Genomic DNA, 13,360 nt, shown 5'->3' with positions numbered 1-13,360 from the left:
ACACACACACACACACACGCACGCACGCACGCGCGCACGTACACGCACACACGTGCGCACACGAACAGAGAGTGTGTCTGTTGTTATGTAGTCCACCTCTCTGCAGTGAGTGATTTAATGAGAGGTCATTAATTGATCAGTTTCTCCTGCATAATTCAGCTTGTACCGTATTATGTCAAGGCTGTATCCCTCTGTGTGTGTGTGTGTGTGTGTGTGTGTGTGTGTGTGTGTGTGTGTGTGTGTGTGTGTGTGTGTGTGTGTGTGTGTGTGTGTGTGTGTGTGTGTGTGTGTGTGTGTGTGTGTGTGACTGACTGGCACAGATTGGTAAAAATAGGCCTAATGCTTGTTTCTCTCGCATATAACCTGGCAACACTGGTCTTAGTGCTGTTGCCAGGTCTTGCTTGTTAAGCGATACATTTGGGCATGTATCTATAGACCTGGTTGCTTGTTTCTCTCGCATATAACCTGGCAACACTGTTCTTGCTCAGCAGTGTTCTGTGTTCTGTTCCTGAAACACAGAACATGTTGAATTGGCCAAATCAGATCTAACTTTAGGACACGTTTTGTAATCTGTAGCCTTGATACAAGACTCTCATATACTAATGATTTGAAGTTTGCATGGCTTTAATTACAACTAATTAAAAACTCAGGACAATATAAACAGTAATCAGGATTATGAGGTTGTTTGGACGTTGTGGCGACATGGAGCACTGTTGGGGTGACTGAATCTGATGGTGAGTTATGACTAATCTTTTAATTACAGTATTACCTGCCTGGCCGCCGTGTCAATTAATGTTCTTATCATTTAAGATGAGATATGGCTGCCATTGGTTGCTATGATGTGGGTTCAGAATCAGAAGCAAGGCCGGTCTGTAGCCGCAAATTGCAACACTAGATTTTATTTTAATCGGATGAATCTAGGGTTGCAAAACCTCCCATAGGCAGCCAATGCATCAAAACAGTCTTTTGCAATCTCAGCCTATCGGATTGTAATAAACAACTTCAAATTCACCTATATTGGGGCTATATGGAAAGCTCGGAGTATCCTCTTTCTATCTGCAAAGAGTTTCTTTCATAAAACTCCACCGTAGACATTATGAGCTACTTTCTGTCAAGAAATCCGAGCAGACATGGTTAAGTGTTGAACTTCGGAAGCGCTCGTCTTCTATTACGCAACGTCCCGCTGCCTCCTGCATTATGTGACATTTAGAACCAGCTGGCACACAAGACAGCTGAGTGACTTCCCACAAGCGCTTCCAAACTCCAGCACTTAGAAAAAATAATCACCTGAAGCCAATTTATTGATAGAAAGTAGCTCCTAACATGTCTACGGTGGATTTTTATAAAACAAACACTTTGCAGATAGAAAGAGGATAATGCAAGCTTTCAATAGAGCCACAATATTGGTGAGTGTGACGTTTAATCAATCGTTTAATACAATCAGATAGCAAAAAACTGTTTTGATGCATTGGCTGCCTATGGGAGGTATTGCAACCCTAGATTCATCCGATTAAAATACAATCTAGTGTTGCAATTTGCGGCTAGCCGGTCTGTGTTGTTTGGTGTGATTTGATTTGATGACATGTGTGGCTATAGCTGGCAGGCAGGCTGTCTGTTATTTCAATTCATGACGTGAATGCCTATCGATGCTAGTTAACCACGTGGGCATGTCAATTATTTTCAAACTAGATCAGTGGCGACTTCTTATGGATGTCATGCTTGCTGTCACAGCAAGATTGCAAAAGCAATCAGCAATCTGCGTTCAACCGAGTTAAAACCGACCCAAAACATGGCAAAGTTTCACGCACGTGAAGCCCGAAAACTGGCTTAATTGAGGAAGAGAAAGTAGGATAAATGTACTTGTCACACCAGGTACAACAATGTACTAGGCATGATCGCGATCGCGAAATTGCATGTTTTACCCCCATACCAACCCCATTTTCAAACATGGCAGCCATGTTTGTTTACATTTGACGAAACATAATGGCTGCTATCGCATGAATGCCTGAACGGATTTCCAAGCGGATTTTTTTGTTTGAAAGCTGTGAACAGCGTGCACACACGTGGTGCATGATCTAGGCATGGGCGCGCATGATCCGTGCACTATGAATTACATGGAAGTCTATGGAGACCATCTTGGACCTTCAAAGAGATTTAATTGATTGCAACAAATGTGTTAAGGTAGGCTAAGTGGAGAACATAGAACCTGGGTTCCATCCATTGGGATGATACTGTGGTAACTTACCTCGTAATGTGTGTGCATGTGTGCGTGTGCTATGTGTGTGTGTGTGTGTGTGTGTGTGTGTGTGTGTGTGTGTGTGTGTGTGTGTGTGTGTGTGTGTGTGTGTGTGTGTGTGTGTGTGTGTGTGTGTGTGTGTTACCTCGTAGTGTGCAGTGCGCTGAGACTCAGATATCAGCTGAGCGTTACAGATGTTGCAGTAGCTTTCTGTGAAGAGCCCCCCCTCCACCACTCCTGAGCCCCCCCTCCACGGCCCCCCCTCCACCACTCCTGCTGACTTCATCTTCATCTGGACCTGCACACACACACACACACACACACACACACACACACACACACACACACACACACACACACACACACACACATTGATTAATACAATTAATGTTGTATTATCATTAGAATCTTACTGTTTTGACAATTATTTGGGGGCCCTGTTGCAGTATCCACACAGGCCCCTGTCCCTGTCCACAGGTTGAGAATCACTGGAATAGAAACAACTAGGGCAGGGGTCTTCAACGTTTTCAGGCCAAGGACCCCTTAGTTGAGAGAGAGATGAAGCAGGGAGGGACCCCCACAACCTGTTCATAGATTCCATATACTGTAGTTTCATTGTTTGACAGCACAATCGTCAGTGTATTTTGGATTCATGTCCGTTTGTGTTTTCAGATATGTAATCACTTGAACCATCAATACTTAATAAACTTGACCTTTCACTATGTACTTAGTCTGCTCTTTTTCCCCTCTACACCAAACCTCTTTGCTGAAAATAGCCGATCTACAAGCTGTGAGGCGCTGTGAGCTTGTAGATCGGCTATTTTAGGCTAATATTCTCAGAATATGGACACTAGGGTTCAAGTGGTTAATATAAAAAAGGAGAAAAAAACGTTCTATCCCTCAAAGATTTGGAGGACCCCCTGAAGTAACTCTGAGGACACCCCCCCCCCCCCCCGTGAACTAGGGGAGAAAGAAATAGAAAGGCTGTCCTCATCAGAGCTGCATGATCGTAGAGTAAAATCATTTACAGTAGTCTACAGTAGTCTACTGTACTTAATTTAACAGTAGTCTACTGTACTTCAATTAACAGTAGTCTACTGTACATTTAACAGTAGTCTACTGTACTTCATTTAACAGTAGTCTACTGTACTTCATTTAACAGTAGTCTACTGTACTTCATTTAACAGTAGTCTACTGTACTTATGGGTTGAGAGCTTCATCATGACAGTTCAGCCCAAGCGGGATTTTTCCTTTCTGTGTCAGAACTCTTAGCATTGCATTCCTTTTCGGAGTCTGGGGAAAGTAAAACTGCCCGAGGCTCCCACCTTCTGTAAGCACCTGCTTTTTATTTATGGCAGCGTGTACAGTACAGTACAGTATATGGAACACTTTGAACCTCGCCGTTTATCCCTTCTCAAAAGAAATAAAATCAAATCTCACTAGTCAGCCAACCATAGATCAAAACACAGATCCCTCTTTAATTCCTGTTGTGATTGTTATTGTTGACCTTAAAGTTATGCAAGCAAAGCAAAACCACTTGTCCAAGTTCCTCTGCGTATAAGACAGTGGTTCTCAACCAGTGGTCCGGGGACCACCAGTGGTCCATGAGGGGATTCCAGGTGGTCCCCAGCTAAATGATGGAGATTTGGTAACCATCCATCCATCTTCAACCGCTTATCCGGAATCGGGTCGCGGGGGTAGCAGTTCCAACTGGGATTGAGTTCCCTATCCCAAGTAACTTCCTCCACTCCCTCAGGGAGTATACCGAGGCGTTCCCAAGCCAGTGTGGAGATATAATCCTTATATCTGGTCTTTGGTCTGCCACGGGGTCTCCTCCCAGTGGGACGTGCATCGAGGAACTTCCTAGGAAGGCACTTGGGGGGCATCCGTATTAAATGCCCGAACCACCTAAGCTGACTCCTTTCCAAGTGTAGGAGCAGCGGTTCTACTCCAAGTCTCTCTCGGGTGACTGAATTTCTCACCCTATCTCTAAGGGAGATACCAGCCACCCGTCTGAGGAAACCCATTTTGGCCGCTTGCACCCGCGACCTTATACTTTGGGTCATGACCCACACTTCATGACCATAGGTGAGAGTAGGAAGGAAGATTGCTCGGTAGACAGAGAGCTTTGCCTTACGGCTGAACTCTTCTTTCTTCACCACAGTTCGATTTAGCGACTGCAGAACCGCTCCTGCTGCTCCGATTCTCCTCCTTCTCCGTCTTCCCCTTTCTCTCACTCATGAACAGAGTGGAAGTGATTTTTTTTTCAGTCACCCGAGTGTTAAACCCTCCAATGTCCCCAGTAACACAGCACTGTCTTTAAACCCTCCAATGTCCCCAGTAACACAGCACTGTCTTTAAACCCTCCAATGTCCCCAGTAACACAGCACTGTGTTTAAACCCTCCAATGTCCCCAGTAACACAGCACTGTGTTTAAACCCTCCAATGTCCCCAGTAACACAGCACTGTGTTTAAACCCTCCAATGTCCCCAGTAACACAGCACTGTGTTTAAACCCTCCAATGTCCCCAGTAACACAGCACTGTGTTTAAACCCTCCAATGTCCCCAGTAACACAGCACTGTGTTTAGACCCTCCAATGTCCCCAGTAACACAGCACTGTGTTTAAACCCTCCAATGTCCCCAGTAACACAGCACTGTGTTTAAACCCTCCAATGTCCCCAGTAACACAGCACTGTGTTTAAACCCTCCAATGTCCCCAGTAACACAGCACTGTGTTTAAACCCTCCAATGTCCCCAGTAACACAGCACTGTGTTTAAACCCTCCAATGTCCCCAGTAACACAGCACTGTGTTTAAACCCTCCAATGTCCCCAGTAACACAGCACTGTATTTAAACCCTCCAATGTCCCCAGTAACACAGCACTGTGTTTAAACCCTCCAATGTCCCCAGTAACACAGCACTGTGTTTAAACCCTCCAACGTTCCCAGTAACACAGCACTGTGTTTAAACCCTACAATGTCCCCAGTAACACAGCAGTGTGTTTAAACCCTCCAATGTCCCCAGTAACACAGCACTGTGTTTAAACCCTCCAATGTCCCCAGTAACACAACACTGTCTTTAAACCCTCCAATGTCCCCAGTAACACAGCACTGTGTTTAAACCCTCCAATGTCCCCAGTAACACAGCACTGTGTTTAAACCCTCCAATGTCCCCAGTTACACAGCACTGTGTTTAAACCCTCCAATGTCCCCAGTAACACAGCACTGTGTTTAAACCCTCCAATGTCCCCAGTAACACAGCACTGTGTTTAAACCCTCCAATGTCCCCAGTAACACAGCACTGTGTTTAAACCCTCCAATGTCCCAAGTAACACAGCACTGTGTTTAAACCCTCCAATGTCCCCAGTAACACAGCACTGTGTTTAAACCCTCCAATGTCCCCAGTAACACAGCACTGTGTTTAAACCCTCCAATGTCCCCAGTAACACAGCACTGTGTTTAAACCCTCCAATGTCCCCAGTAACACAGCACTGTGTTTAAACCCTCCAATGTCCCCAGTAACACAACACTGTCTTTAAACCCTCCAATGTCCCCAGTAACACAACACTGTCTTTAAACCCTCCAATGTCCCCAGTAACACAGCACTGTGTTTAAACCCTCCAATGTCCCCATTAACACAGCACTGTGTTTAAACCCTCCAATGTCCCCAGTAACACAGCACTGTGTTTAAACCCTCCAATGTCCCCAGTAACACAGCACTGTGTTTAAACCCTCCAATGTCCCCAGTAACACAGCACTGTCTTTAAACCCTCCAATGTCCCCAGTAACACAGCACTGTGTTTAAACCCTCCAATGTCCCCAGTAACACAGCACTGTGTTTAAACCCTCCAATGTCCCCAGTAGCACAGCACTGTGTTTAAACCCTCCAATGTCCCCAGTAACACAGCACTGTGTTTAAACCCTCCAATGTCCCCAGTAGCACAGCACTGTGTTTAAACCCTCCAATGTCCCCAGTAACACAGCACTGTGTTTAAACCCTCCAATGTCCCCAGTAGCACAGCACTGTGTTTAAACCCTCCAATGTCCCCAGTAGCACAGCACTGTGTTTAAACCCTCCAATGTCCCCAGTAACACAACACTGTCTTTAAACCCTCCAATGTCCCCAGTAACACAGCACTGTGTTTAAACCCTCCAATGTCCTCAGTAACACAGCACTGTGTTTAAACCCTCCAATGTCCCCAGTAACACAGCACTGTGTTTAAACCCTCCAATGTCCCCAGTAGCACAGCACTGTGTTTAAACCCTCCAATGTCCCCAGTAACACAGCACTGTGTTTAAACCCTCCAATGTCCCCAGTAGCACAGCACTGTGTTTAAACCCTCCAATGTCCCCAGTAGCACAGCACTGTGTTTAAACCCTCCAATGTCCCCAGTAACACAACACTGTCTTTAAACCCTCCAATGTCCCCAGTAACACAGCACTGTGTTTAAACCCTCCAATGTCCTCAGTAACACAACACTGTCTTTAAACCCTCCAATGTCCCCAGTAACACAGCACTGTGTTTAAACCCTCCAATGTCCCCAGTAACACAACACTGTCTTTAAACCCTCCAATGTCCCCAGTAACACAGCACTGTGTTTAAACCCTCCAATGTCCCCAGTAACACAACACTGTGTTTAAACCCTCCAATGTCCCCAGTAACACAGCAGTGTGTTTAAACCCTCCAATGTCCCCAGTAGCACAGCACTGTGTTTAAACCCTCCAATGTCCCCAGTAACACAGCAGTGTGTTTAAACCCTCCAATGTCCCCAGTAACACAGCACTGTGTTTAAACCCTCCAATGTCCCCAGTAACACAGCACTGTGTTTAAACCCTCCAATGTCCCCAGTAACACAGCACTGTGTTTAAACCCTCCAATGTCCCCAGTAACACAGCACTGTGTTTAAACCCTCCAATGTCCCCAGTAACACAGCACTGTGTTTAAACCCTCCAATGTCCCCAGTAACACAGCACTGTGTTTAAACCCTCCAATGTCCCCAGTAACACAGCACTGTGTTTAAACCCTCCAATGTCCCCAGTAACACAGCACTGTGTTTAAACCCTCCAATGTCCCCAGTAACACAGCACTGTGTTTAGACCCTCCAATGTCCCCAGTAACACAGCACTGTGTTTAAACCCTCCAATGTCCCCAGTAACACAGCACTGTGTTTAAACCCTCCAATGTCCCCAGTAACACAGCACTGTGTTTAAACCCTCCAATGTCCCCAGTAACACAGCACTGTGTTTAAACCCTCCAAGGTGCAGGGCTTTGCTCTGCCAAGGCAGTAAAACCTCTGAGACCCAAGCATCCCACAGAGAGCAGCTTCCACTGCCTATTAACCCCTAGAAACCCGGGGAAAGCATCTGTGTCCTTTTAGATTTCAGCTAAAAAGCGTTATTTTATACTTTGGCTGTTCAAAAATAAGCTCACGTACGGGCTTGTACATCTGCTATTTTTGAGAAAATAAATCTTTGTATATCTGGCTTTGTCTGTTTGCCCCCCGTGTCTGTCTGGACTGTGATTGGTCGATAAAGGTCTTTGCACACTGCTGTGTTTTTCGGGCCGAATATCGGAGTGAATTTCGGAGCGTGTGAATAAAAAAATCAACCTCACGTTATGTCAATCACGTTTGCACACTGCCGCCCGTTTCGTTTTTTTTTTTCCGGACCAGGGTTGATTTTTTTCCCTTGCTCTCTCTCTCTTTCCTCTCTCTCTCCCTGGCCTACGGCTTTCGGATTTCCAAAATGCAACGAAAACACGCAGTGCAGTGTGCAACCACCTTAAGTGTCTGTTTGTACGCCCGGGGTCACGTGGGCCAAGCTTCGCGGGACGCTTAACAGTTTTACTGCCAGATGTTATTATTTATTTATTGGGTCTTGTGCCAGCAAAAGCAGCTTACCTTTGCGAGGTTATAGACAAAGATCTATTTTTTTTTCTCATTACATAGTGCACTTTGGTCATACTAGCAGTAGAGGGCAGCCTCATGCAAGAATTAATGTGAAATGGCCGCGGTCGGCTCCCATCCGTCCAGGCCACTAAATCGCTACAGAGCAATAGACCCAGAGAAAATAACAAGGAAGCGTTTTGTTACTCCATTGATGCTAACGTCCAGTGGGTTTTTGAGAGCACTTTTACGGGAGATGTGTTAACGGTACACACCGGCGCGACCCCTCATCAGTTTACAGACATCAAAACAAGGTACAAAAGAACGAGCCAAAGAACGTACAATTGGCATCGCGCCGCCGTGAAAAATGGGGCGAACGGGAACGTCCAAAGCGGTAAAAGAGTTAATGAAATTAACTCTACTCACTTCCCACTGGATGTGATTTTAATTTATTATTATTATTATTATTATTATTTAAATAAAACCCTTTTAACTAAAATCTTTGTTCGTGAGGGTCTCTGGAACAACATATTTTAAGGTGGGGGTCGGCGGGCAAATACAGATCATTTTGGGCGTCCTTGAAAAGGCTTTGGTGCCACTGATATACAGTAGAAACATGGGTTTTTCAGAAAACTGTACATTTGTTTTGGAAATGGGACTCTGGTCTTGATGGGTTAACAAGCTGGTAGCCATGTTGTCTTTGTGTTTTATATAGCGAGTACTGAGCACCATAATAGAGGTTGTAATGATGAGCTCAGGGGGGGCGGGGGGGGGGGGGGGGGGGCAGGGGGAGCGCGGGGGGACCGGGGGGATTCCAGGGGTCCTTCGATTTTCTATCCTCTTCATTTTGCGTCCCCCGATCGCTGCTGCTGCGATGGGGTTAGAATGAGTAACAAGTAGGGATGGGACGATGAGCGATATTATCGTTTATCGTGATATTTTGATAATCGCGATAATATCGTAAACCGCGATTTCTTTGGTCACAACAATCGTGATATGAAACGTTCATGTCGTACCATCCCTACTGCTGTGATGGGGTTAGGATGGATGAGTAACAAGTCTACAGAAGAGCAGGCCGAGCTCCCATGCTGTCAGGGACCCCCAGGGACCCCCGGGGACCCCCGGGGAAGGCAGAGGCTGCCTGCTAGCCAGGGCATGGAGCACGGAGTACTCACATGTTTTACAAGGAGTACTTCACCACTTTTCAGCCTATCTTCATATAATTGGTCCTAACTAAAAAATAGCTTTTCTTTTTTTTTTTTCATTGGAGGGTTGTGGGCAGGTCAGAAACCCATCGTCTTGTGACATCATCGATTGGGAATCCAAGCTAATAGAAAATGCAGGCTTTCTATTCCTGAAAAGTTGCAATGTTAAAGTGGAATCCATTGTTCTCGCGATAATAAAAATCGATTAATTTCTTTTTGGAAAATGATGATGTCACAAGACGATGAATTTCTGAACTTCCCACAGCTCTCCTAAGAGACTTGGACCGAGTAGGAAAAAAAATGCTATTTTATTATGAACATTAGTGAGGAGTCACCTATTATATGAAGATGGGTTGAAAAGTGGCAAAGTCCTCCTTTAAGTAAAAGTGTCAATACTGCAATGTAGAAATACCCTGTTACATGTGGAAGTCACAAGCGTTAAATTGTCACGTTTAGAAATGTGCAGATCCCCTCTATACACTTAAACTTTATGTTGGTTTGTTTACTGTTGAGTGAGAAAACAATGTTGCACATTAAGTTAATCATCTGGGGACCCCCCAAAATAATTTGGGGACCCCCAGGTTGAGAAACACTGCTGCAGAATAGGTCAAGTCCCAATCCTGCCAGTAACATGCCCTGAAAGACTAAGTCCCTCTTATGGAGATGTGGGGACATACTGTAATGCTATGAGAGGAGATGTGGGGACATAGATACTGTAATGCTATGAGAGGAGATGTGGGGACATAGATACTGTAATGCTATGAGAGGAGATGTGGGGACATAGATATTGTAATGCTATGAGAGGAGATGTGGGGACATAGATACTGTAATGCTATGAGAGGAGATGTGGGGACATAGATACTGTAATGCTATGAAAGTGGTGACAAACACAGACAGCAGCCACTCGTGTCTGTACTGTTAAGTAAAGGCAGTAGGGATGAAACGATATGAAGATTTCATATCACGATCATTGTGACAAAATAAAATCCATTATCCTGGGGTGGAACATTTGCCAAAAAATAGCAGATCTACAAGCTCACAACGCGTCGCAACGCTTGTATGTCGGCTATTTTTTGGCAAAGACATTTGATAGAGAGACTGTATCAAGTACATATATTATAAGTACCTTTTACCAATTATAGAGGGTTTAAGTGGTACCAGATATGCAGCTCTGCAAATAAAAGCGGAATTGATCCCAGTGCATGACGGAGGACGACATCACGATAAATTAAATCTCCACGATACGATTGTCGTGAGTGTTTTTTATCGCGATAAACGATAATATCGCGTATCGTCCCATCCCTAAAGGCAGGGCTCCACCAAAATGACGGCGTCGTGCCGGCGTCGGACGCCGTCAAAAAATGAACCGGGGCGAATTTGAGCGTCCGACGCGGACGTTGACGTCGGCAGTGGAGCACCCTTCATTGATTAAAACGGGAGCGTTCCCTGCGTTGACGTTGACGCGACGCTCGACGCGCTCGGTGGAGCCGGGGGGTAAAAGGCAGCAAGCAGTTGGTATCCGTTTTGTCAAGGTCAGTTTTTTTGAAGGCAAACCAAATTACAAAGCAAGCAAACACACACACACACACACACACACACACACACACACACACACACACACACACACACACACACACACAAATGCACCCAGCCAGGCACACAAGCACAGACACACACACACACGCACGCACGCACGCACGCACGCACACACACACACACACACACACACACACACACACACACACACACACACACACACACACACACACACACACACAGGTTTGCAATTACTACTTTGTCGGGACATTACACATAGTCTACTATATTTGTGGGGACATTCCATTCATTTTTATGCAAGTCCTGTGGCCTTACCCTAACCTCTATCCCTAAACCTAACCCCTAACCCTAACCCTAACCCTAACCCTTAACCTAACCCCTAAACCTAACCCTATACCTTGTGGGACACTAAAATTTGTCCCCACAAGGTTTTTTTCTCCGATTGTACTATCTTTGTGGGGACATGAGGTCACACACACACACACACACACACACACGCGCGCACACGCACACGCACCACGCAATAATTGCCCATGTCTGTTCGGGTTCTTCTCTCGCTACACTCAGGAGCTGCTAATGAGCGCCCGCACGCTGCATAGGAGCTCGGTTGTTGAGCACTGAGAGAGAAATTAACCCATCTAGAACGGGTACACATTCTGTATCATTATTTTATGCTTTAACTATTGAAATAATAGCAGATATACAAGCTCACAGCCGCGCTGCGAGCTTGTAGATCTGCTCTTTTTGAAAAATCGTGAAAATTACAATTTTGACCCGATTCTATAAGTGTCTTTTGAATCCTTCTAAGGTTTTTAGAAAAACCTATGTTTCTATGTCAGCAATCTGGCTAGCCATTGTCAAAGAAAAGGTCCTTTTCACTTAACTGGAGCTCAGTTAGTCTGTTCTTGAGAGACTACTATGTCAGTGGTTCTCAAACTTTTTCATGTGAAGGACCCCCAAAATGATATGCATTTGGCCACGGACCCCCATCTCAAAATATTTAGTTCCAGGGACCCCCCCCCAGAAGCAACATTTTAGTTACAAATGTTCGCTTACAAGCTCGCAGCACGGCGCTGTGAGCTTGTATATCTGCTGTTTTTCAAATAGTTAGCATTCAATAATTCTTGGCCTAAAATGGATTAAATTACACCACAGATGAGGAACCAGAGACGTTATACCATCGTTATCTCTCTCACCGAGTCGTTTATCACGTTGCTCCAGCGTGGCTGTAATAGACGCTGCTCTGTTTGCTTACTAAATGACTGCTTGGTTATTTAACGCCGCCCATGCGACAACAAAGCCAGGAAAAAATCCTGCTTTTTTTTTGTCCCCAAGACGCGTACACTAGTACAGCATGGTCCATCTTAAGAGATGCTGTGATCTAGATTTTTCACTTTCGATCCGATTACCAATAGGGCAGAATCAATACCGATCCGATATGGATACGATACAGATATGGATACGATACAGATACCGATCCGATATAGCACATCATTTGATACTATTTATGGACAGTTTCGCTGCGTTCGGATTTGGTTTATGTTTTTTTCCCGCTGAAAGTCAGATTGTTGGCATCCCTAGTCCATCTACTAGACCAGTGTTCCTCAAAGGGGGGTATGTGTACCCCTAGGGGTATGTGGGGGTACTGCAGGGGGTACAGTAGAAATGGGGATATGTATTTCATTGTTATGTGTAATGACAAAACATTGACAGTATTTGTGTGAACCTTCTCTTTTGTAAATTGTTACACCACTTTACATCAATACCTTGACTAGTACAACTGTTATTGAATAGAAAGCCATGTTTATTTGCCATTATGCTGTTTTATGTAAGATATTGGCATCGGAACTGGACTTTTGATGTAAATGTTTCTAAATGCTGTAGTCAGGGGAAGCAGGCCAGGATTAACACCTCTGAGGGCCCCTGGGCACTGAAGCTCCAAGGGCCCCCCTCTGCATACGCGCTACAGGGCTCCAGTCTAACTGTTTTCAGCATTTTAAAAAGCAGCTTAACGATATCAGCAGCCAGTGAACACACTTAAGACAATAACAGTCTGAGTTAAGAAACAGTAGATGTATGGCTACTGACAATCAAAATAAATATATAATATATATCAAAATAATGTACTATTATAGTACTACTACATGGTCAAAACAAGCCATAGCCTTCCCCCTAAAATGCACAATGAGCGCTGCCAGGCAGGCAGGCAGCAAGCAGCCGAGCGCTGGTGGCACATTGTACTACGTACACAATCGCACTAGCAGCAGCATTCTCAACAATAAAACACACAAAATCGGGGGGTTGGGGGCATCATTTAATGTATTTCATTCGGATTAGATAACAACTAAATGGCTGGGGGTTTTAATTATTTTTTCTTTTTTTCCCGACTTTTTTTTTTTTTTTTTTGACACCCTGGATGCCAAGGGCCCCTGGGCACGTGCCCAAAGTGCCCATATTGTAGATTCGGCCCTGAGGGG

General features: G+C 45.0%; 1 protein-coding gene across 1 annotated transcript in view; it reads right to left on the bottom strand.

The window, feature by feature from the left end:
- Window positions 1–2,528, bottom strand: part of LOC308296780 (zinc finger matrin-type protein 4) — a gene marked incomplete at both ends in the record, with an annotated part of 64,723 nt that extends 62,195 nt beyond the window's left edge. The window contains one exon of the mRNA XM_080740106.1: window positions 2,382–2,528. Coding sequence (XP_080596232.1) covers window positions 2,382–2,528 — 147 coding nt within the window. The remainder of the gene's footprint in view (window positions 1–2,381) is intronic.
- Window positions 2,529–13,360: the final 10,832 nt, after the last annotated feature.

Source organism: Nannobrachium achirus (assembly GCF_963921795.1).
Source record: "Nannobrachium achirus genome assembly, chromosome: 13".
In the NCBI taxonomy this organism is placed as follows: domain Eukaryota; kingdom Metazoa; phylum Chordata; class Actinopteri; order Myctophiformes; family Myctophidae; genus Nannobrachium; species Nannobrachium achirus.
This window is presented reverse-complemented; position numbering and strand designations above follow the sequence as displayed.